Source organism: Epinephelus fuscoguttatus, linkage group LG1, assembly GCF_011397635.1.
Source record: "Epinephelus fuscoguttatus linkage group LG1, E.fuscoguttatus.final_Chr_v1".
Classification (NCBI taxonomy): Eukaryota; Metazoa; Chordata; class Actinopteri; order Perciformes; family Serranidae; genus Epinephelus; species Epinephelus fuscoguttatus.
In genome coordinates this window covers 12,271,458-12,294,005 of record NC_064752.1, presented here as the reverse complement: position 1 = coordinate 12,294,005, position 22,548 = coordinate 12,271,458, and the positions used below count along the sequence as shown (strand labels likewise).

At 43.0% G+C, this 22,548-nt stretch overlaps 1 protein-coding gene across 4 annotated transcripts in view; it reads left to right on the top strand.

The window, feature by feature from the left end:
• Positions 1 to 22,548, top strand: part of ephb2b (eph receptor B2b) — a 184,244-nt gene that overhangs the window by 111,807 nt on the left and 49,889 nt on the right. For all 4 annotated transcript variants that reach the window (XM_049590818.1, XM_049590804.1, XM_049590814.1 and 1 more), the window contains exons 4-5: positions 13,517 to 13,672; positions 17,377 to 17,712. In XM_049590818.1, coding sequence (XP_049446775.1) covers positions 13,517 to 13,672; positions 17,377 to 17,712 — 492 coding nt within the window. The remainder of the gene's footprint in view (positions 1 to 13,516; positions 13,673 to 17,376; positions 17,713 to 22,548) is intronic.

The following is a 22,548-nucleotide window of genomic DNA, read 5'->3' as shown; positions in this document are numbered from 1 at the left end:
TCAGCGTCTCTGTTTTCAGCGAGCATGCAATGTTAAATAAGGCCAGACTGCCTTTGTTTTGTGGAGGAGAACTTTATGCAGCAGTATGGACTCTCACAAAGATAAGGGACTGCTCTGGGCTGGTGGTGGGTGGTGGGAGGTTAAACATTATTCGTTCAATTTTTAAACACAACACGCAATGCGATTCTGTTTAACCAAGCCATCCTAAATTAGAGCTGCGAGGCAATTAATTCTTAATCATTCTACAAAATTATTGAGCTGAATTAATTTGAATTAGGCTATTTTGTAACCACTGAACACAACGCATACATCTGCTAATTCCCGCCCTTGTGCAAGCAGCCACAGAATTTGCCCAAATTAATTACCCCTTCTGTGCACAGAGGCTCATTTGATGGCCAGATTACGGAGGACCACACCATAATTTCAAATTATCTGCATTAAGTGACATTTTCCCAGATCTGGTAATGATCCGTCAGGACAAATAATGGAATACAATGTCACTGGTTCCAGTCTGATGTGGATCCTGAAGGTTGACAAGCCATCTTAAATGGAGATTAATGCCGACAAAGAGACCTGCCTCCTGCCACACCCCAGCCATCTGCAGCCCAGTGTACCGAAGGGGTCCACCAGCAAACCTGATTGGACCCCTCCATCCTCTGGAGAGCAAGCTGTCAAGTGATCTGCCTGCATGAAATGACCCTTTCCGCTTTATTCCCCACAAACGCCCACCCTCCAGCCTTGTTCATATTCCTACCCTGTGCGTGTATGTGTTGGCTCAGATGCCTGTAATTTCACCATTCCACATTTGTGCCTCTTTTTTTCCCCCTGCGCTGAAAAAAAAGTGGGAAAAGGAGGGGGGGGAAAAGGGAGCGCAGTGAAAATTCCAGACGTTATTACTATGCTGCATGCATGGCTCCAGTGATACTCTCCTTTCATCTCTGTTTCCTCCTCTATTGACAGATGGTAGTTATCAGACAGTATGGAAATACTGTGGTTAAGATAGTTTTCACTGATTTTTTTTTTTCCTTTGGTATTTATGACCTGATGATCATCATGAGAGCGTTGTGGTCTTGAACAGAGGGCCACTCTGCCAACGTTGTTTGAGTCAAGTAACTAACGTTTGCCACATGGGAATGACGCACTATCTCCAGGCAGCCTGAGTGTTCGGGAAGTGGGGTGGTGCACTGCGTGTATGAGTACTCCATTGTGCTGTAACACACCACAGTGCTGATATAAGACTGAGGGGATGAATTATTTAGTCGATCAACATACATTAATTAACTTATTGATCATTTCAAGGCATTTATCAAGCAAAAGCCAAACGTACGACACTTCCAGCTTCTCACATGTAAAGATTTGCTGCTTTTCGCCATTTTAAATCATTCTTAATTGAGTATCTTTTGGTTTGGGACCGTTGGTCGGACTAAACAAGCAGTTTGAATAAATCTTGTTCAGCTTTTGGAATTTACAATGGACATTTTTCTCTATTTTCTGAAACCTTTAAATGAGCATTAATATATCAGCAAATTACTATTTCCTGTCAAGATATCATGGAGTAACAGTGTACAGAGCAGAGAATGAAGTAGCACTACCTTTGTGTTGTAATCAAAGCTTTTCTGTTCGTTGTTATAGATATTAGAACATGTGACTCCTGTGCATGTATCCCACTTGCAAGTCAGTTGCTGCCGCTCTGAAATGCGCTCATATTCCGGTTACCTCTAATATCATGACAGCATTGTCGCAGAAGTGTAGCCACCACCCTCTGGATAACACTATCATCTCTATCAAAACTGTTGCTGTGCCCAATATCGCAAATCACAATTTTCCTCAGAGAGCTTTACAGCATACGACATCACTCTGTCCTTGAACCCTCGCAGCAGATAAGCACCCCACCCACTCACACCCGCACCCCTCAAAAAAAAAAAAAACATTAACAGGGAAAAAAATGTCAGAAACCTCAGGAAGAGCAACTGAGGAGGCATCCCTCTTGTAGAACAGACAGACGTGCAGTAGTTGTCATGTGTACAGAACAGATCAACATAATAAAATCACAGTAATCCACATGACAAAGTGATGTGTCGAGGGAGAAACAGAGACAGACAGAGACAGAAAAAGAGATGCACAGCAACAGCATGACAATGACAGTAGTAGTTTATCATAGTTTTTTATGTTCTGTGTATATATTTATGTATGATAGTATATTTATTTGACATAATAATCATATATGTATACTCAGCCGAGTTAGTGATAACTAGAATAGGACATGAATGTTAGCAAATAAATAGAGAGGCAGGAGGAGAGAAGGGGCTCAGTGTGTCATAGGAAGTATAATGCTATGTCAGCCCAACTAGGGGCTGGTTCACAGCAAGCCTGAGCCAGCCCTTACTACGAGCTTTATCAAAAAGGAGAGTCTTAAGTATAGTCTTAAATGTGGGGATGGTGTCTGGCTCCCAGACCAAAACTGGAAGATGGTTCCACCGAAGAGGAGACCGATAGCTGAAGGCTCTGGTTCCCATGCTACATTTGGAGTCTCGAGGACAGTGGTTTCCAACTGGTCCAGCCATGGGGTCCAGATTTCTCCTTAGTCATCAGTTCAAGGTCCACACAGTTTAATATATTCAGCGTCATACTTGCGTTTGGTCATGTTGTCGAGCTAGTTTGCTGTCTCTGTCAAGGAGTTGTCCAATAGTCGCTCACTCATCATGAAACGGCACTTCAAAATAAAAGCTCTATGCTGGAAATTCACTGTACTTTAAAGTAAAGTGTGTGGTTTTTTTTTTTACAAACTTGACACATTTGCAAGTCACTTGTGGTCCCTTCAGAATGGACCTGCAACACACTTTTGGACCGTGACCCACCAGCTGGGAACAACTGCTCTACGTACCACAAGTAACCCTGCATTCTCAGAGATAAGACATGACGGAGGCTGACCATTTAGAGCTTTGTAAGTGAGGATTTTAATTTACAGGAAGCCAGTGCAGAGAAGCTAAAACAGGAGAAACACGATCTTAGTTCCTGTCAATACACAGTTGTTAGCACTGTTAATGCTGTAAGCACCATTAGCTGCTAGCTTCCAGCTCAGCCACCACATTGAGAGCCACGTGCAGACAACCTCTGAATCATAGATACGCTCTGAATATTCTATAGCGCTCATTTAAAGACTAAAGATTTATAGAAAAATAGTGATTAATTGATGATGTAACATATGGCTGCTTACAGCTTTAGTAATACGTGTGTGTGTGTTTGATGTTTTGCAAAAACAGGCTACAATTTCACAGTATATCTATGCCATGTTGCTCGCTGGTGTTATTTATGGCCAACGTTAAGGAGATAATGAGAAATAAGGTCAGTTAGTGGGAAATTAATTTACACCAGTTGTTACATGACTAATATTTCCCTTACCGAGTATTTTTAGCTGCTACTGACACTCTGAACAGTGTCCCGCACTTCTTTTTGTCCTTGTAAATACCAAAGCCTGTGATGGTGAGCCTTGTATATGTGCCACATATATGAGGTTAAGCCCCCACTGTATGAGCTGAAATTGTCCTCTGGCTAGTGTCCAGATGGGGTTTATTAGCAGCTTTCTTCTTTATGGTCTCTGCTTATTTATGTGTTGATGTATATGTATCGGAAGAAGATGGAATTAAATGAGCTCTGTGCGTCTGTGTGTGTGTGTTTGTGGTGCAATGCCCTGTGTGTTTTGGGACCGCGCACACTACATGTCTTGTTTGTGTGTACGCTTTGAGCCCGAGCCCTCCCGAGGAGCCTGCGCCCTCGGAGCTCATTTCCCAGGTGTCCCACATTTCCAGCTAATCTGCTGCTCACTTTGGCTCCTAATCTGTCTCAGAGGAGCCTGCTGGGGGGCGGATTGGGGATGTGAGCTCTGTGACAACTGCAGAGAAGATGCAGCTTAGAGCAAAATGCTGAGGGACACAGGGAAAAGTCACTTCCAATCATCTCCATGTCCTCCCATACCCTGTGACACACAAGTCCCCCGTACACACACATACGCACTGTGACGCACATGTTCGCATGGATTTTTGTATATAAGGTGTCTGAATCAGTAAACATATGTTTGAAGTTTTCGAGACGCTTAGATAGATCGCATTTTTGCAAAAAAGCTGCCCTCTGGGCGAGTCTTTGGGCACTTTTCCCAGCTAGAAGTCTGAGATTTGCCACTGAAGTTAATGGAGTAAAAAATGGAACCTAATCATTAAAATAACTGGTTGCAGTGTTTTTCCTCTCGTTGGGTACGACCATGAAAGTGCCTGTGTCCCTTTTTAGTTACTTATTACAGTGATTTGGTGAAGCAGTGGCGCTTCCCTTGGAGTTTCTTAGTTAAAAAATGTTGAACATTTCCTAGAAAATAACCCATTTAAATGACCCTGTGCTCTCCTTGAGTTTGAGAGGAGCCTGATTTACACCTTGTAGGTCATCAGTGGTCACCCTCACTCACTGGCACTGTCCTGGCTTAAAGTGTGAGGAGCCACGCAGAGTCCCAGACCTGTTAATTGCACCAGACATGGAAACCTAGAGGGAGAAATTAATATCTCATTTGTGTGCCAGTGTGTGTGGGGTGAAGCAAATGCCAGTTGTCTAATAGCTTTCACACAAGCCTGATTGAATTAGACGGCGAGGAGGACTGCGGTCCTAATTGAATTGCGGAGACCCTGTGTTGCAAACAGTGCTAGCTTGTGTTCCCCATGGAAGTGCTGAGGCAGAGGGAGGGGGGATGAGAGGGGGAGGGGGGGGGCACAGGCTGGTTTGTCCTCACTCCCAGCAACAGACACACAACTCGTGGCTGCTCTCCTCTGGTTAATCTGTGGCCATGACTGTCGTTTCACAAGGTTACGCTCTACTTAGATGTGACCAGTTCAAAGGCCGATGGTCTGTAGTGGTGGTCGAGGTAATGAGAAAGCAACTGTGAAAGCTAACAGGTTGTCTTAATCTAATTTTCTCCTCCGAGGAGCAGTGGTGTATCTTGTAAAAGAGAAACACATCTCTTTACGATAGCCTGTGATCTACCCCTGCAGTGATTCGTATAAATAGTTTTTACAGGCGGCACCAAAGCAAACAGAGGCCCAAACTTGTACACTGTAGCGGCCTCTTTGGTCACAATGGAATACGGGGAAATACCCAGCATCCACACACAATCCCTCTGACGCTGGCCATTTTCACCGCTTTCAGCACTTTTTCCTGCTGTGCTCACAGAACACAGCACCTCTGATTTTTTTTACCCCTCTAGCCTTTTCTCTTTCACACCCTGAACACCACACACACACACACACCACACATACACACCTTGCCTGTCTTTGTCTCCCTTGTCTCTTCTTTAATGGTGTGTTCATTAAATAAAACAGTTTTGGTGGAGGGCGGATTCGATGCTGAAAAGGGGAAACGGGGGAAAAGGGGCTGGAGGGGTGTGCCGTTGTTGCTGTGATGCCCCCAGACTGCTGGACAAAGAGTCTCTCTGTTGGGTGGTGTAGATGAGAGATGGTGGTTGAAAGAGGATGGGTGTTGGGGTTATTTTTTTCCCTCTCCTTCCCTCAATAGGTGTGGCCTCAGGCTGGATTACCTGGTATCAGCCAGCTGATTGTCTGGTAGCAATCGCACAGCATCTAACACTGCCCGGGCAGCCATGATGGAAATGTCAACTGCCTTGTCTTTGTTTGGCCTCTCTCTGTATGTGCCGTGTGTGTGTGTGCTGGTTTGGTCAGGCAAGCCAGAATCAGAGGGAGTGTTTCCAGTGTATCTGGTCACGTCGGCACCACCACCACCGCCACCGAAAACAACACTCCCTGCCTTTCTCTGTCTTCTGTCCTTTCTCTCTTTGTGTGTTCCTCTTCTGTCTCACACAAATAAATACTCACACTACGCTTTGTAGGACTCAGATGGTTTTTTCGCTGCAGGTCTTGTCGTCGACGTGCTATAAATCTCCCCGGCTGTAATATTCAGGAAACCTTTGAAACAACCAGCAAATTACCTGCTGTAAAAATGTGACTAGCACCCTTGCACAGCGACCTGCCTCTCACAGCTCTGGCAGCACTATTTTTATTCAGTGAGTCTCACTAAAACCTCTAATTAAAGCCTTTATGTCACTATATATTATTAAAAGTCATAAACACAGACAGACACAAGCAGCTGGGGGTTTGGAATGTGTGTGTGGGGGAGGTATTATTCAGACGCAGTTTTTAAGTGTTAGATTAAAGTAATGTGATACTCGTTTTTTTTTTTTTTAAACAATCAAACAACATTGGAAACAAAACTATCTCACCCCGCTGGCTGAACTTTATATTTGTGTTTCAAATATAAGATTTAAGAGTGAGTGTGCCTGCAGTGTCTCTGGAACCCATTCGAGGTGATCTGGACCTTTTGACACGACTACCACTAAATTGAGTTTGAAGTGTTTATAAATTCTCTTTAAGCTTTTTCTGTGTGGCCTCCGTTCTTGACTTATTGCCACATTTCATTGTTTGTCCCAGTTCCAGAATTCACGTTCGCGTTCCCCTGAGATCTGACAGCAAAAAAAGCGTGGCATGTTAGCTTGATCATATTAATGATATTAATAGCAGTGCGTGTGTGCGGTTTTGTTTTTTAAGTATAGGAAGCAGGAACAACAGAGGAGCTGTTGTCAATGAATATTCTTGCAGTAATTAACTCTTCTTGCCAGAAGGATATCTGAAGTTAGAGGAAACATCCAAAAAAACAGCCTTCAGCCCTCGCATGTTGAGCAAGACTGCCAGGATGGTGATCAAACAGCTCAACAGCAGCAATCTGGGCAGGCAGGGAGGTAGGGAATTAAAGCTCTGATCTGTTTTTTAATCACTGCTCTCCTCGTCTCTGCTCCTCTACATCCGACACCAGACAACTTTGCAACTCTTAAAATCTGTCATCTGGGCATAAAGTGGAAATTCCCCAAATATTTCCCCAAAATAATGACCGTGGCAGGGCAGAGAGGCATGCCAAGACACATAATACTGTGTCCTCTTGAACCGGAGAGGATGGTTTTCTCGAATACTTTTTCATCGTGGATTGTTTTAACTTTCTGGAGGTAGCAGATGAGAAGGCGTTGTCACAAAGGGACGCAACAGATGCCAAAAAAGTTCGACTTTTACTGGTAAATGTTGTTTACTTTTCAGTAATGATATTGTACACCGCACTGTCTGAATCATCTCGATACTGTGAGTCCTACTTAACCAGTACACTGTGGTCAAAACAAAATACGAAGCTGAATGCTTTAGCAAAGATGTCAAGCACACGACAGATCTGACAAAGCAAAACTAAAAACTCACATAACAGTAGATGAACCACAAGTAATAATACCATTGGAATCTATCAACAGGATTTGACCAGTTATTATATTCAAGTCCAGGGCCAGGAGCTTTTTAATAAACAAACATTAATAACATTTATCAGCATTTATAGTAAATGAATTGCCTGTTTTCAACTCTACGAAATTTGTTGTATGCAGGGGTGTTTCTAGGGTTTGAGGACATTCCCGGCTTAACCTTGATGTCTGTTGGGGGTTTCGGGGGATCTCTCTGTGGCAGGTTTTTATAATCAAGCTCTTTTTTGTTGCCTCTTAAATTCACTTTAGCACCTTATTTACAAAGTGCAAAAAAAAATCCCAGTGTGAAACAGTTTATTTTCATCGCGAGTTAGAAAATGGAAGGTGGACAATTAGTAAGGACAACAAGACAGTACGTAGCTATGGCACTTTTTGGAGCCAGGAGTGACCATATTTGGACAAAAGGGTGGAGCTATGGAGGAGAAAGAGGCGGATCTGACTCACAGACTGTAGGGTGGCTGTGGCTCAGGAGGCAGAGTGGGTCGTCCACCAGTCTACATGTCGGAGTATCCTTGAGCAAGATACTGAACCCCAAATTCCATGTTCCACCGGTATGTGAATGTGTGTGAAAGGGTGAATGTGACTTGCAGTGTAGAAAGGACTTTGAGTGGTCGGATGACTAGAAAGTGCAATTCATTTACCATTACTGTAGCGATGCAGAGCAGCCTGACATTCAAGTGGCCCCGCCCTTACAAATGTGTAACTTTAAGCCTTGATAAAATGTAAATAGGTGAGTTATATAAAACAAAGTCATCATGAATGCAAACATGTTTATTTCTGCTGTAATGTTAGGCATTTTTAACATGGGGTCTACGGGTATTGACTTACGTCTGGAGCCAGCCTCAAGTGGCCATTAGAGGAACTGCAGCTTTGAGTACTTCAGCGTTGGCATCAGTTTGTAGCCTGGTGGTTGTCGCTTGGTGTAAACCACTCAACATTTTGACCTTAAGCAGACAGATTGAATATTAAGACGTATATTATTACTCCTCAAATATTTTTTGTTCCAAACGGAGCAGACTTGCAGCAGACAGTAAAATTGTGTGTCTGGATGTTTGGTGCATGGTGGGAAGAATTTTCATTACCCACCAGTGTGCCATCCAACAATTACCACAGCATATTTAAATACAACCACAGTGGTAGCAAGGCATCATGGGGCTTTATAAGCACTAATCAATTTTACTCAGTCATTTTTGTCCCTATGCAGATTTTAAAGTCATTGTTCTGATTGTTATGCACAGTCTGCACACTGTTGTGGCACACATACATTCACTGCGGGCACAGTAACACGCCGAATTCCTTGGCTGAAAAAAACTCCCAAACACAGCCGTTCCCCACCTCTCCCCTCTCGTCTCTTTGTTCCCATCTTTACACTTCTCCTCTCTTCTTCTCCCCCCTCCTCCTCCTCCTTCACCACCTCTTTATGCTGCTTCCTTTGGTGTTTTGCTCCTCGGAGCGCCGCGCTCCCATAGACCTCGCTGCGCCGCTGAGGTTCGAACCCAATTCCCCACATAGCTGTTGCCTGGGCCTCATTCAGCGACCCTGTTGACTGGCAGTGTGAATGTCCAGGCCTCATGTTTCGCTCTGTACCCGAAACCTTTTCCCCCATCAATCATGGAAAAGAAAAACATGTCAAAGCTAATACTTAGTGAGGAGATCTTTAAGATTACTCCAGTTTTATTTTGGAAGAGCTCTTTCTGCTTCTGACGTTTGTGATAATACACCAAATATAACACTCTGCTTTGTAACTTTACGGCACACCTTTGCATGACAATTAAAATGCGTCCCCGTTTCAAAGCACACATTCGAATAAAAGTCATTTCTTCTTTTGGATGCTTGGCATAATGTCCATGAAAACAGCCTCCTCTTTGGAACAGACTGTATTCGCGTGGCTGTTTTTATTATGCCTGCTCTCATGCAATACGGTTCAGTCGATCAGATCACACTGAACCACTTTAAGTCTCTCCTTGAATAGGTGATTCAGCTGCACTAATAGAATCTACAAAACTGCAGAGTTTCCAGAAAATACACAAAAAAGCATTGTTACATCCATCCCTTCCCACAGTTACAGTCGCAGATATCATTTACAGTCAGTCACAGCACATCTTAAACATTTCTGTCCATTAAAAAAAAGCGTCTGCACATTTGTTGAATTACCATAATGACCAGATTTAGAAGGTGATGGTTCTGAATAATGTACTCCGAGTTACAAGGGGGGGGAAAACAGGACATTAATCCGCGGCCTGTACGCTCTCTGAGTCCAGTGATGTGTCTGTGTAATATAAACATTGGGATTGGACTCGGACTAATTCTGCCTTGTGATTTGGCCTCTGTTAAATGGGAGTTGCAGCTGCAGATGTTTCCATATTCCAGATGCTGCAGTTGAGCTGTAATTGCCAGTGCAGCCTCAGAAGGAAATAGTGTCTGTATTTTTTTATTACTTTACAGAAAGTCATGTTAAAGAAAGTTTTTAGAAACATATAGAAAATGGGAGGGGGAGCTGTTTCCATAATGAGTGGGACAAATTGTTAAAATCAGCTTTCATAGTAAAAGAAATATATTCCTATAAACCTGCCAGCTTTGATTTAAAAATAAATGTTTCACAAGAAGAACCATAAATTCATGGAAAAGCAGGTTTATTTTGTTGCCTTTCATCAGACTCAATAAATTCCTCTGCTTGTTTGGCTGTTACTAAAGAAAAAACAGCAGCACTGACAGACCTGAGGGGCTTTAACCTGGATATGCAGCGTGTCCCGTGTGTGAATTTTTCATGTTACTGTACTTCCAACACCTCTGTCTCAACACCTCTGTATTTTCTCCTTTATCGGTGGGGCAGGTGGGAGCTGGATTACCTCAAGCAAAACCGTAGCTGCTTTGGCCCAAGATAGAAAAAAAAATCTCTTGACATGGTGCAGGTGCAAATGCTGAAAAACAGCTTTTTTTTGCAGGTTTAGGCTAGGCTGTATGTGACTCAGGAGAGGATAAGGGGATTTCACAGACAGCTAAGTTAGTTTGTTTATCGCTGCAATGACGGATGCTTATGGCAACGTACAAACAGATTCACCCCGTACACAGGCTGTGATTCACCCACACACACAGGCACATACACGAATGCAGAATTTAATGGTAGCTGCGGTGTGTGAGCTCATCATCGTCTCTATCATGAATGTAACTTTCCTCCCAGGTTTCCGCAGAGAGGCCCTTAAAAAGGGCTCTCAGCAGAATGCAGGGCACTTCCGAGACTTCTCAGGCAACTAGAGCACGGTGAATAATTCAAAGCAAACTTACAATGTGTTGCCATGTTGCCATATCTGCAGAGAGTTGCCTGACATGCGAGGCTTCATGCGAGGATGTGTATTTATATGTCAGGCTGCGCTGATGTATATTTATACGTTGGACTCGTGGTCTGTGTTTTTGGGTTGTTTTGAATTCTGGTCACTCGATGGCTTCTCTTGTAATGCAAGACGTAACCAAATATCTGTTAAATGTAGCTCCAAGGAAAGCACATGAGCCATGGGAGATATAAAATAATAGAAAGAATCACAAACGTCTCTTTCTTTCATTCACTTTTTTAGAAATACTGAGTTTAAATACAGTATATACAGACAATACATTTACAGTGACCTGCTGCCTATTGTATGGCTATCAGATTTACAGCAGCAAAACAATTAGAGATGAATGAGTAATTTATCAGTAAATGGACAAAGAGTTCTCAGTTTTATATTTATATATATATTTAATGTATTTCGGTTTTGGATTGTTGCTCAAAAAACAAGCAATTTAGAGACGTTACCTTGGGTCCTGACTAAAGCAGCAACGATTCATCGATTAGTTGTCAACTATTAAATTAATCATCAACTAATTTAATAATCGATGAATCAATTTAAGTCATTTGTTAAAGAAAAAAAGTCAAAATTCTGTGAGTCCAGCTTCTAAAATGTGAATATTTTTTTTGGTTTCTTTACTCCTCTATAACAGTAAAGTGCATTTTAATGGGAAGTGGACACAACATAATATTTGAGGACATTATTTGGGCTTTTGGAAACAATAATCAACATTTTCTGACATTTTATAGACCCAAACAACTCCCCCATTAATCAAGAAAATAATCAACACACTGATCGAAAATGAAAATAATTGTTAGTTGCAGCCCTAGTCCTGACTGGGGGTGTTGTGATATACTAGTATTGGCAATAACCGTGATATCTAACAATGAAAAACTGACATCATGTTAATAACACACATATAATATTATATTGTGTAAGTAATCCATTGCCTCTTAGATCATTTCCATTTCCTGCTATTCTCGCTTTGTCTCCCTCCTCTTGTGTCATCTGGTTGCTTGTAATAGCTCTTTTTGCACATTTTTTTTACAGTTATGGTGACAGTCTCTCTCCACCTCCCTACACTTGTATTTTAAGTGTAATTCATTCGACATAAAAGAAAGAAATTGAATAATAAACAAAGTTAAAGGGCCTATTTGCCTTATCCTCAAAGAGCACCTGAATTTTTCTTACCATTTATATACACCCAGTGTCTTGACCCAGTGCAGCACTCCTCAGTTTTTTCTACTAAGGTTAAAGTTGAATTGGACCAACAGCTAAGGCTGTCTTGAACATCAATTTTGGGCATTGAAGCTTCAGTGAGAAATATCAGTGATTAATTGAAGCCTTGGGAGGTGAGGGAGGGCAATGTGAGAAGACAACACGAGTCTGGCCTTTTGAAAACATCAGTTTCAAAACAATACTTTGCAACACAGCTGAGCTGTTAGTTAGAGTTTTCAGGTAATTTGCCAGGCTTGTTGTAGATTTGTGATATGCCAGTGTCCTTTGGCGTTTCTGGCACTCGACTTTTTGGGGAATATCTTCGCAAATCTTGTGACTATTCCAGACGCTTGACTTTTTTGACATCTTTCTGGCATATCTGTTAACCTGTCCTGTGTGGTTTCAGTTTCATTTGACTGCTGCTGACTGACGTTAGATGAGAGGAAGTTGAAATCACAAAAGAATCACTAAGTTTAAATGTCCTTGTCTGAGGATAACTAATATTAATTAATGTTGATACATAATAAATAAAGCTGGATAACTTTTTTTTTTAAATGTATGGCCTATTAGGGATTTTTGGGGTGTATATATATATATATATATATATATATACTTAATATATGGCATATTACCATGGCAATGATCAAAGCTTTGAATTTGACTCAGCCCTATGTTTAGCATTTTTCCTTTTTAAATTTTGTACAGATAACTCAAACTTTGGCCATGATAATTGTACTGTTAATATCTGATATGGCGCCAGCCCAAGATATAAATCAGTTATTAACTAGACAGTTAACAGAGAGTTAGAGAGAATATTTTGTTTATTTAGTTTTGATATTTTTTATAATTCGGTATCTTTGGGTTTTGGATTGTTGCTGCAAAAGCAACCCAAGCAATTATTGAGTTGAAAGAGTAGGAGTTGAAAATTAGCATTAGCTATAAACATCAATCACATTCTCTGTATTGGAACTATATTAAATTGAATCATTCCTATCAAATAAAATAAAATAAAATGAATTTAGAAATTTCACCTTGGGTTATGACAAATTGTGAGCTTTTCCGCGATTTGCTTTGTGACATAAAACACAACACAAAACACAACGTTAGAGAAAACATAATGCCATTTCACAGAACATAACAACATGCCACAAAACAAAGCGTCATTTTTGAAAACAATACAACATTTCACCAAACACAATAACATCTCAGAAAACAGAACAACATGTCACAAAACAGTATTTCAGAAAAAAACCTGAACATTTCAGGAAGTACAGCATTTCAAAAAACATGGTATAAGATAATTCTTTATTCTTCCCACAGTGGGGAAATTTGCAATGTGACATGTCACATAACAATGTTGTGGTGTTTCCTTAAATCTTGATGTGTTTTGTGAAATGTCATTATGATTTGACCCTCAGGGCCACCGCACTCTGCTGATATGTTCTGAACTAAACGATTGAATGATGAATAATAAAACAAAAATAGTCTCTAAACAGAACCTGCTGCTGTCCTATTATGGAAGTTTCTGATAAACTGACATTAATTTACATTGTCTGTGCCTTTTTGAAAAGCAATGTTTATAGTATTTTATTCTGAATTCTGACATGTATCCTCCTCTGTCTTTCAGCCTGTCCATCAGGCTATTTCAAGCCGACTCAAAAAGATGAGCCCTGTATGCAGTGTCCTATCAACAGCCGCACCACCAGCGAAGGCGCCATCAACTGCGTTTGCCGCAACGGATACTACCGCACCGACTCAGATCCTCTCCAGATGCCATGCACAAGTACGTATAGTTCTGATGTTGTTATATGTGAACTTCAACTTGCACTCCACACAAACACACTGAGTACACAGGCGTGAGTGGGTACCCACAATGTCTTTGATTTCAAATATGAACTCTCTGACACATACACATTTCACACCCGCAAGCAGAAGCGCCCCGGGATCAAAGGACAGTGGTAGTCGGTGTAACTCCACACAGAGAAACCCTGTCAGAGCTGTCCCTCACACGAACAGGACGCTGACATGCCCATAGTGTGGCTGTCCACAGATCTGACCCAACACACAAGGCTCGGCTGCCCCTCCTCAACATCACACAGCTCGTACTCCAAGCCAGACCAGAGGTTACTGGGCCAGGGCGCGTAGCTTTGAGAAGGGGCAGGCACGGAGAATGAGCCTAGGCGAGACTCTCTCTTGTCATGCCAATGAAGCTGTTTGAATTTGAATTTGAATCTGAGGCTGACACCGAGGTTGAGAGAGAGACGGAAGGATAGACCAAAGCAAAAGTGAGTGAGGGAGGGCGGGGGAAAGCGTGAGGGAAAGGAATGAAGAAGGAGAGGCAATTTAAGAGAGATGGAGAGGCTGGTGTGTGTGTGTGAGAAAGACAGAGACTCGGTACATAGAGTGTGGTCTAACTAAAACAAAACGGGGGTGAGTGAGAAAAAAAAGCTCCTTTCAACGTTTTTGGTAGTGTTTTTTCCTCACTCTGCCTCTCTGCCTGTTGAAAAGGAGAGAGGAGGGAAAAGATTTGATGGTCTCCAACAAAGGAGATTTGCATAAGCCTGGCTCTGGGAGTCGAGCAGCTGTTGTGAATGAGAAAGCAGCAGCGTCACGTCACCCGTATTAAGCGCAGCAGGGCCCGGCCTGATTAAAGCAAGGGAATGGGCCCATCAGAGCGGCCCGCCAGCTAATGGGGGGGATATTAGTCCTCCTCCCCAGGAAGGAGATGCCAAGGAGGAGTTATGTTTCCATGTATGAGAGACACCAAGAAGGGCACTCCAGCGGGCTGCCTTCCAGAGCCGGAGATCTGTTAATTGCTGCCAATTAAAAGGAGGTTAAATAAGAAGTGATCGATTCAGATTTAGGATGTTGTGGGCGGAGAGGAACTGTTTATCTCATTAGTCCTGGAGGGTACGACTTCCATAATTAGGTGCACATGCCTGTAAAAGATAAACAGTTCTCATTGTTTATTTGTTTGGCCTGTCACTCAACATGTAGCAGCGTGTGGAAAGTTTCCACCCTGTAATGCCTAGCTGCTAAGAATGTCTCAATAGGAGAAACAGTAGGTTTCTCCGCGCTGCAGTAACTCTATACGATGCTCCATGAGAAAATTGTCAAGAATAGATGTTGAGAAAACACTTGACAAAGTGGACACCAGCATGGAAAATGAGAGAGTGTAAATGGGCATCCCGAGGGATGAAACACTGCCAGCTTGGAACGCAGTCAGTTCAGACGTCTATAAGAAGCTATAGTATCTGAGTGAGCTGCTGGATTTTTCTTTTCTCCTGTGTTATTTAAGTAGAGCTGGTAATTATATCCTGTATGCCATCAAGTACACAACACGGCATCCATCATAAAATTAGAACAATGCAGTGGAATGTAGTCGATGCAAAAGTACAGCGTCCTTGAAGTCGTGGCTCGTATGAGTAACAGCCATTTTTAGAATATCTCTTTTCTATATTGAAAACCAGGGGCGCTCAACTCGCTCTGCCTGGGGGCCACTTTTGCAAAATGGCAGGAGGCTAATAATAAAATGTACCAATAATGATGATGTACCAATGTACCAATAAATAACTTGCGGTCCAAGGGATCCTACCTTGGCTTTGGAATCAGTGAATTAGAAAATGGTCGATGGGCCACCCAGCACCCTATCACAAGCTGTAAGTTCAATATTACTGCTGTATCTAGTAAGACTTTCTAGTTAAGACCTGTTTTCCATTGTTTAAGCTGGAATCTAAAGGAAACCATCAGAACGCTACCACAAATGGATTTTACATAACCCAACCTACAGTTGTTGGATTGCAACGCTAACACTACCTGACTACATTATCAATTCTAAATCAAAAATTGATCGAAATGAGTTGTCGATTTTGATGATCAAAATCAAAAGCAGAATTTTTCATTCGATTTCAAATTCGAAGATTTGAAATGTTAGAGTGCTTTCACACCTGCCCTGTTTGGTTTAGGTCAATAGAATTCAAGTTCGTTTGTCCCCTAAGTGCGGTTGGTTTGGGCAGGTGTGAACACCAAAACAACCGGACCGAGACCTTCTTGAAGAGGTGGAAGAAACGAACTCTGGTGCGGTTCATTCGTGGTGAGAACGTGTTCCAACCTCGATCCGAACCAGCTGCAGTCACATGACACATTGTTTGGGTTAAACATGAGCATGTTACAGTCCTGGAGGATTATTAATGTGCACCTCCTCCTGTACTGCCTTAATATGCACATTCAGCACATCCGATGCATCAAAACATTGTTTTCTAGTTGGAGCCGCGCCTCGTTTTCAAACTGTATGGTTTGACTAAAATGAACAATGACAGCAATATAGTCCACGATGAGCAGCGCTAAAATCAACCTGCGTAGTTGTCCCTCCATTGTGACATTAGAAAGTGTCACATTTATCTTGCAAGTGTACTCTTCTTCAACGTTTACTTTACTTCCTGGATTTTTCCCGCGTGGAAATTCTGACCAATCAAGAGCAGCTTTTTCACACAAGGTGTTTTATCTGGTCCACCATGAGAACACAAAGCAACTCTAGGCAATCATGTAACTAAGTCCCTGATTCAGACCAAAGCAAGACAACCCTAGGTCTGAAAGCACCCTTAATGACAGTGTCAGAGCATGAAACCAATGACCTGTTGGTCTTTATGTCTTCAGTCTAACAATGGCGTAGCCTTCAGATTTAAACAAAAAATGTTTGAAATACAGATTGATTGGAATCATGGCCTTAAAATCTAAAGCCAAATTGAATCATGAATTTGGATCATTGTGACACCCCTATTCAACACTGTTTTCAGTCACTTTTGTTCATTAAGTAGGAATCTGAAAGCATCTATAATCAAGGTTTTTCTGTCATCAGTGGATCAAGACTGTGACTAACCCTTTCCCATTGCACAAAAATCTCACCAACACCCACTAACATCTGGCTTTTGTATTTAATAGAAAAAGTTACAATCAATATTTACTCCTGGGACAAAAAACTCTGCAGTAGTCGTTGGTGTTTATTGGCTCCAGCTCCGATCGGCTGAGATTGGCAGTGATGGAAATATGACACCCTGGTGGAGGCCCCCTTTGCCTCTTCTGCAGAACGATGCAATGACGCACCACCACAAAATACTATGCGTTTTTGTCCAAGCAGTGCTCGAACGTTATTCCAAAATAGTCCACAACAAGTTTGAAAGAGAGACTGAATAAGTAACATTAAAACAGAAGTGACCATGATGACATTTTCACTGTCCTCCACGCACTTTCTACTGTTTACTAACCCCGTTGTCCGGCACGTCCTCAACATAGAGCGTCACTCAATAGGAAGAAAAACCAGTAAGCATCTACTGCAGAACTGTGTCTACTAGCAATCACTGGTTTTTAGTGGGTTTCCCATGTTTTAAAAAACCCGCGTGTAGTTTGGTAGAAAAATGGTACATGTGAAAGTCACAAAACAACTGATCACTCAAATGTTAACCTCAGAATCTCTCTTATATTTTCCAGCCGTCCCCTCAGCTCCTCAGACCGTTATCTCCAGCGTGAACGAAACCTCTGTGATGCTGGAGTGGACGTCTCCTCGGGATTCGGGGGGCCGCGAGGACGTCGTCTTTAACATCATCTGCAAGAGCTGCGGCGGAGGCCGGGGAGGCTGCACCCGCTGCGGGGACAACGTTCAGTTTGTGCCCCGTCAGCTGGGCTTGACGGAGCCCCGGGTCTTCATTAGTGACCTGCTGGCCCACACACAGTACACGTTTGAGGTGCAGGCTGTCAACGGGGTGTCAGATCAGAGCCCCTACTCCCCTCAGTACGCCTCAGTCAACATTACCACTAACCAGGCTGGTAAGTGGGCCCATCTGTCTTTTTCTGCACTTTATATTCCCCATGTGGTTTCCCTCTTTCTCTTCTCTTCTCTTCTCTTCTCTTCTCTTCTCTTCTCTTCTCTTCTCTTCTCTTCTCTTCTCTCCATCTCTGTCTATTCCGGTGTTGCTACTCTGTGGCGTATGCCCTGTACAGTACCTCTTCATCGCACTCGTTCCTCCACAAGCACATAATGCACAGTGCACAGACCTCCACTAAGTCAGCTTCTTTCCTCTCCTGTATGGTGATGTATGCAGATTAAGAGCTCTAAAATGGGAAGGAGAGTACCGCTGATGATGTGACAGGCAGAATGTGATGGCCTGCTGGTCTTAACAGTGTGACCTCATCACCATGTTTTTCAGACTGTGGAGCCGAGAGAAGGGCTGGGTGCCGTCTCTCCACTTTATCTACTGTTCAGTGATTACAGCGCTATTTTCAGCCACATACTTGATTGTAGGGTTACATTAAAAAATAAAAACTGAAGCATATAGTGAGCGTAGTGTAGGTATATACACACATGTATGAGCTACCTTGTTCAGTATAACAATACTTCAAAGAAGCCTGTATTGCAATTTGTTCTGAAGCCTAATGAAAACCAGGTTTGCTTGGTGACTGGGGTAACTTTTAATCAGCTGGATCTTCTCAAAACATTCTTCAAGATCTCCTTCAATATCTCTTCTTCAACTATCGGAGCTTCGCATGCCTTCCACTGTGTAGTTGCGGTTGAAGTCGGCCGCATCTCTAATTATTTCACAGAGGCAGCAGCATTGATTTGCTCTTTAATTGTCTCTATGAAACGCATCATTTGGCGTGCCAAGCTCTTCTCCCCCCGAACACTGATGAGCGGGGGGATACAGACCGGGCTTTATCTTTGCACTGGCTTTGCATCCCATTAGCAACATACGTAAGTGCCTGTCATCTCTCATCATCCATTCCCCTGCTCCCTACGACTGAGCTACCTAAAGCTCTGTGTTGCTGCGCTTTTATTACAGCGGACATATTGGGTTTTGTTTAACTACACTCTCACTCTCTCATTACTTTCCTCTGGAATTCCCAGACGTCCACATGCCTGCAGAGTGGGAGCAGTCAAAGAGAAAGGGTATACAAGCTGGATGACCACATATAAGAGGAAGTTTCTACACATAAATCGTCCCATTGTAGCAAACGTCAGTGTTTACGGAAATCTGTTTGTGTAAAAGCACCATAAAGTACTCAGTTACAATGCTCAGAGTCCAAGTCACACTAAAATGGAGGCCTGTATTCAAACGGCGACCTCTTTTTATTGTCTGTTTTGATTTGAGTCACTGGTGTGGTGGGTTAATGAGGGCCTGTGAGTGCAGTTAAGCGTTGTAATGAGGCCCCTGCCCCACTCTTTCTCACTGGGCCACAATAAGTCTGCCACCCCAACCCTTGGCTTCTCTGCTTCCCCTGCCGTGGGTTCCTGGCGGAAATTGGGGGGCTCTGCGCCCTCTCCACTGAAGTGCCCGTCACTTTGGATTAGGCAGCGAGCGCTCCCGTCAGAGGGAGCTGTGAAAAGAACTCAACTCTTGCTTGCCCCTACTCCAGCCTCCCACCTCCCCCCCCCCATCACCCTGCAAAACCAGGCTCACCCCTGGGACACGGGAGTGTAGCTCTGCGGTGCTACGCTACAGGGCTGGGGTCACAGAGACCAGGAGCCCATAATTGCATCTGGTTTGTGAGGCTTGGAGGTTACATAAACATCATGTCACCCCTAATTACCTCAGGCAGTTCTGTGCCTCCCTATTACACAGAGAATGAGCGGGATGAAGAAAAACAAAAAACAGAGTGTCTGAAATTTAGTATGTGTGTTAATCAGTCCCTCAGTACGCTCGCACTGGGTCAGAGGCTGAAGGGTTCCGTGAAAGCAACGAATAAATGAGTGAATTGAAAGTAAGTGGCGTGAAAGTGTGTCCCATATCTCGTGCGGATGGCTGTCCTCAGCTATGACTTGTTGGTGTGAGGGGTGGGTACGAGGGGGGCAGGGGAGTGCTATGAGATGTGAGCAAAACTTCTCACTCACCATACCCAATCAAGCACCCACCACACTCTATTACCCACAGGGCTTATCCTCCCACTCTGTAGGTGGCTGGCGACAGTTCCTCTGTGATAAAGGACGTGATTGCCCTGGAAAGCGCAGCGCTTGATTACACACTGTAATGCCACACAAAAGGAGATGCCGTGCTGAATGGCGCTTGAGCCCGTTTTATAAGCATATGACTAATTCCCCAAAACTTGTATTGTGTTGAATACGCAGAAGCCTTGAAATGCCCTCCAAGCCTTTTTATAATAATGAATCACAAGTAAGCCAGCTACTCTGGCTTTGAGCTGTCTATAAAATGTTCCTCTTTGCATGACATTAAATGAGTGGAGGGAGTGAGGCAGAGAGTTGCAAATCGGATGCTCTCTGTCAGAGTGTAGAAACCATAGGGTGTCTGTGTGTGTCTAGGTGTTGCAGTGAGTTAACTGGATCTGACAGGTGAGAGAGAGGTGACACAGGGCCAGGGTCACAAACAGGAGGTGAATCGTAACACCATCGGGGGAGGGGGTGCATTTGAATGTGTTTCAATCAGGAGAGACTCATTCAGTGAAAGGAATATTTATTAACAGGTGCACACAAGTATGGAAAATGTAGAAGTCTTTGGACCCCCATCGAGATGGTATATATTTAAGGAGGGTGATGAATCCATAGTAAAACAGGGAACCCCTCCCCCCAGGGTCTAGACACTGGTGGTGGTAGAGGTGCTGATGATCTGGATGAGTAGAGGAATGAGCCTTTGTTGAGCTCGCCCTGGAGTCTGGAGGTGAACGGGGTGGAGGAAGGGTGCGACAATTCTGCCTAAAATGACCGCTGACAGTAGCAGAGGAGAGAGCAGATTTGTGCCGACAGAATGAACTTCCTCATTCTTGTAAGCCCGCTACACGGACACGAAGCGTATAAAAGCGTATCGAAAGAAAGACGCCCCTCTTTCTCTTTCTCGCCTAAAATGTTTTCAGAAATTTACCGTTTAAATGTAATACAAGATCACCTGGCTATTTTTTGGACGAGCAATTCACATGATGTCACCCACCACCAGGAGCGTTTATAGGTCCGGTGCGGTGCAGTGCATCCTGGTAGTTGTAGGTCTTCTACTTCTTGAGCTAAAGCAAATGCCCCAACCCTTTTCGTCTGTGTTCTGGTCACGTAGCACCAGTTTCAAAAGTATTTGTGTCTTTACCTGCATGGAGAACCCATTTTTATAAAAAGACCATATTTCCAGCAGTGAAATATTTCTTTAACAGCACTGCAACTTAAATTCAGTTAAAAGTTGAACTTTTATTGGAAATAAATGCAATAATCTCACCCTGCAGGCTTAACTTGTTTCAAGGTCAAGAGTTTCGACTTAAACGGACTAAAGCAAATGAATTTTTAATGCATGTTACGTTTTATACTTTTAAGTCTTTTCCCCAGGCCAAACATTAGCAGTTCTTGTGTTAAATTAGTATTTCAGTCCACTGTTTCAGTTAATCTGTTAAATTATAAGTGAGGTTATATAAACAAGAGCACCAAGGCTTGTTTGAGTTGTGTAGTTTTGTTGGAAACTGTTAAAACTATTAAACTCAAATATATCAGTGTTTGTTTGTCATGTTGCAGATCATGTGCTCAGTCACTACATTACTTTGCAGCCTAAAAAACGACAGGCGAGGTGGCCTTCTGGTTACTGAGACGACAGTCTGTTCATAGAAACAGCCAGAGTATCCCTCTGTGTGCTTGAAGAGGACAGTGAAGTACATACATCAGCCCTTCGAAACCACTTCACCATTTCAGACCATTTCCTACTTTGTCCTCGTCCTTTCTCGGGTTCTCTCCAGCCCCCTTACCTCATTATTATTGTATGAAGTGAAAATTGTTGCTGGAACCACATTCCCACCGTGAAGGTTAATCAAACGTCTCGGACAGCTGAGTGGCAGTATGTGATTTTGTCCTAATAGACTTCACAGTGCTACATCCTGCCATTTTGTCTTCACGCAGCCAGAGACCCACAGCCGGGTAGACAGACTAGAAACACACACAAGAACACACACACAGTAGGAGTTTTTTTAATCCACACTGCACACACACACACACGTCAGCAAGTGTTTAAGTTCAGGATTGGGTTGCAACCACAATTCAAAAATCCATTACCGAGGCTACATCCACACTAATATGTTTACATGTAACTGTTGCTACATTTACACCCAGAGTCAACACTCCTCCACTAAAATGGAGACCTTTGAAAACACTGCTTACCTTGTTTAGTTTGAAAACCTCCTGGCTGTGTTTTAGTCTGGAAAGGAAGCAAAGGAGACTTTTGAACATGGTGATGTAGACACCTACATCTGCTTCTTGATTGGATCTTATCGGTCCTGATGTGTCAAACCATTATAGCTAGATCCACTTACCTTTTATGATTTTATCCCTGTTGTGTCCCATTGCCATGACTTCCTACGGCAATGGCTAATGCTCCTGGTACAGCTCTGATATGTCGGCATATTTGCTTTGCATCGACTCCCTGTTTGTTTTCCTCCAGCTTGACCACCTTATACTCAGGTGTTACTTTTAGTGACAGTTCCACCTCTTGCAAAGCATCGCTTATCTTACTTTTAGCTATCTCGTTATTATTTTCTACAACTAAGCAACCAACCGCAGTGGAGACAATCTGGTTTCTGTTTTTTTCGTCAGATGCATGCCCAGTGTACATCAATGGTTAATGTGATTCACGTTTTCAGGCATGTTAGTGTGGACAGAGATTACTACTGAAATGGGGCTAAAAAGCTATG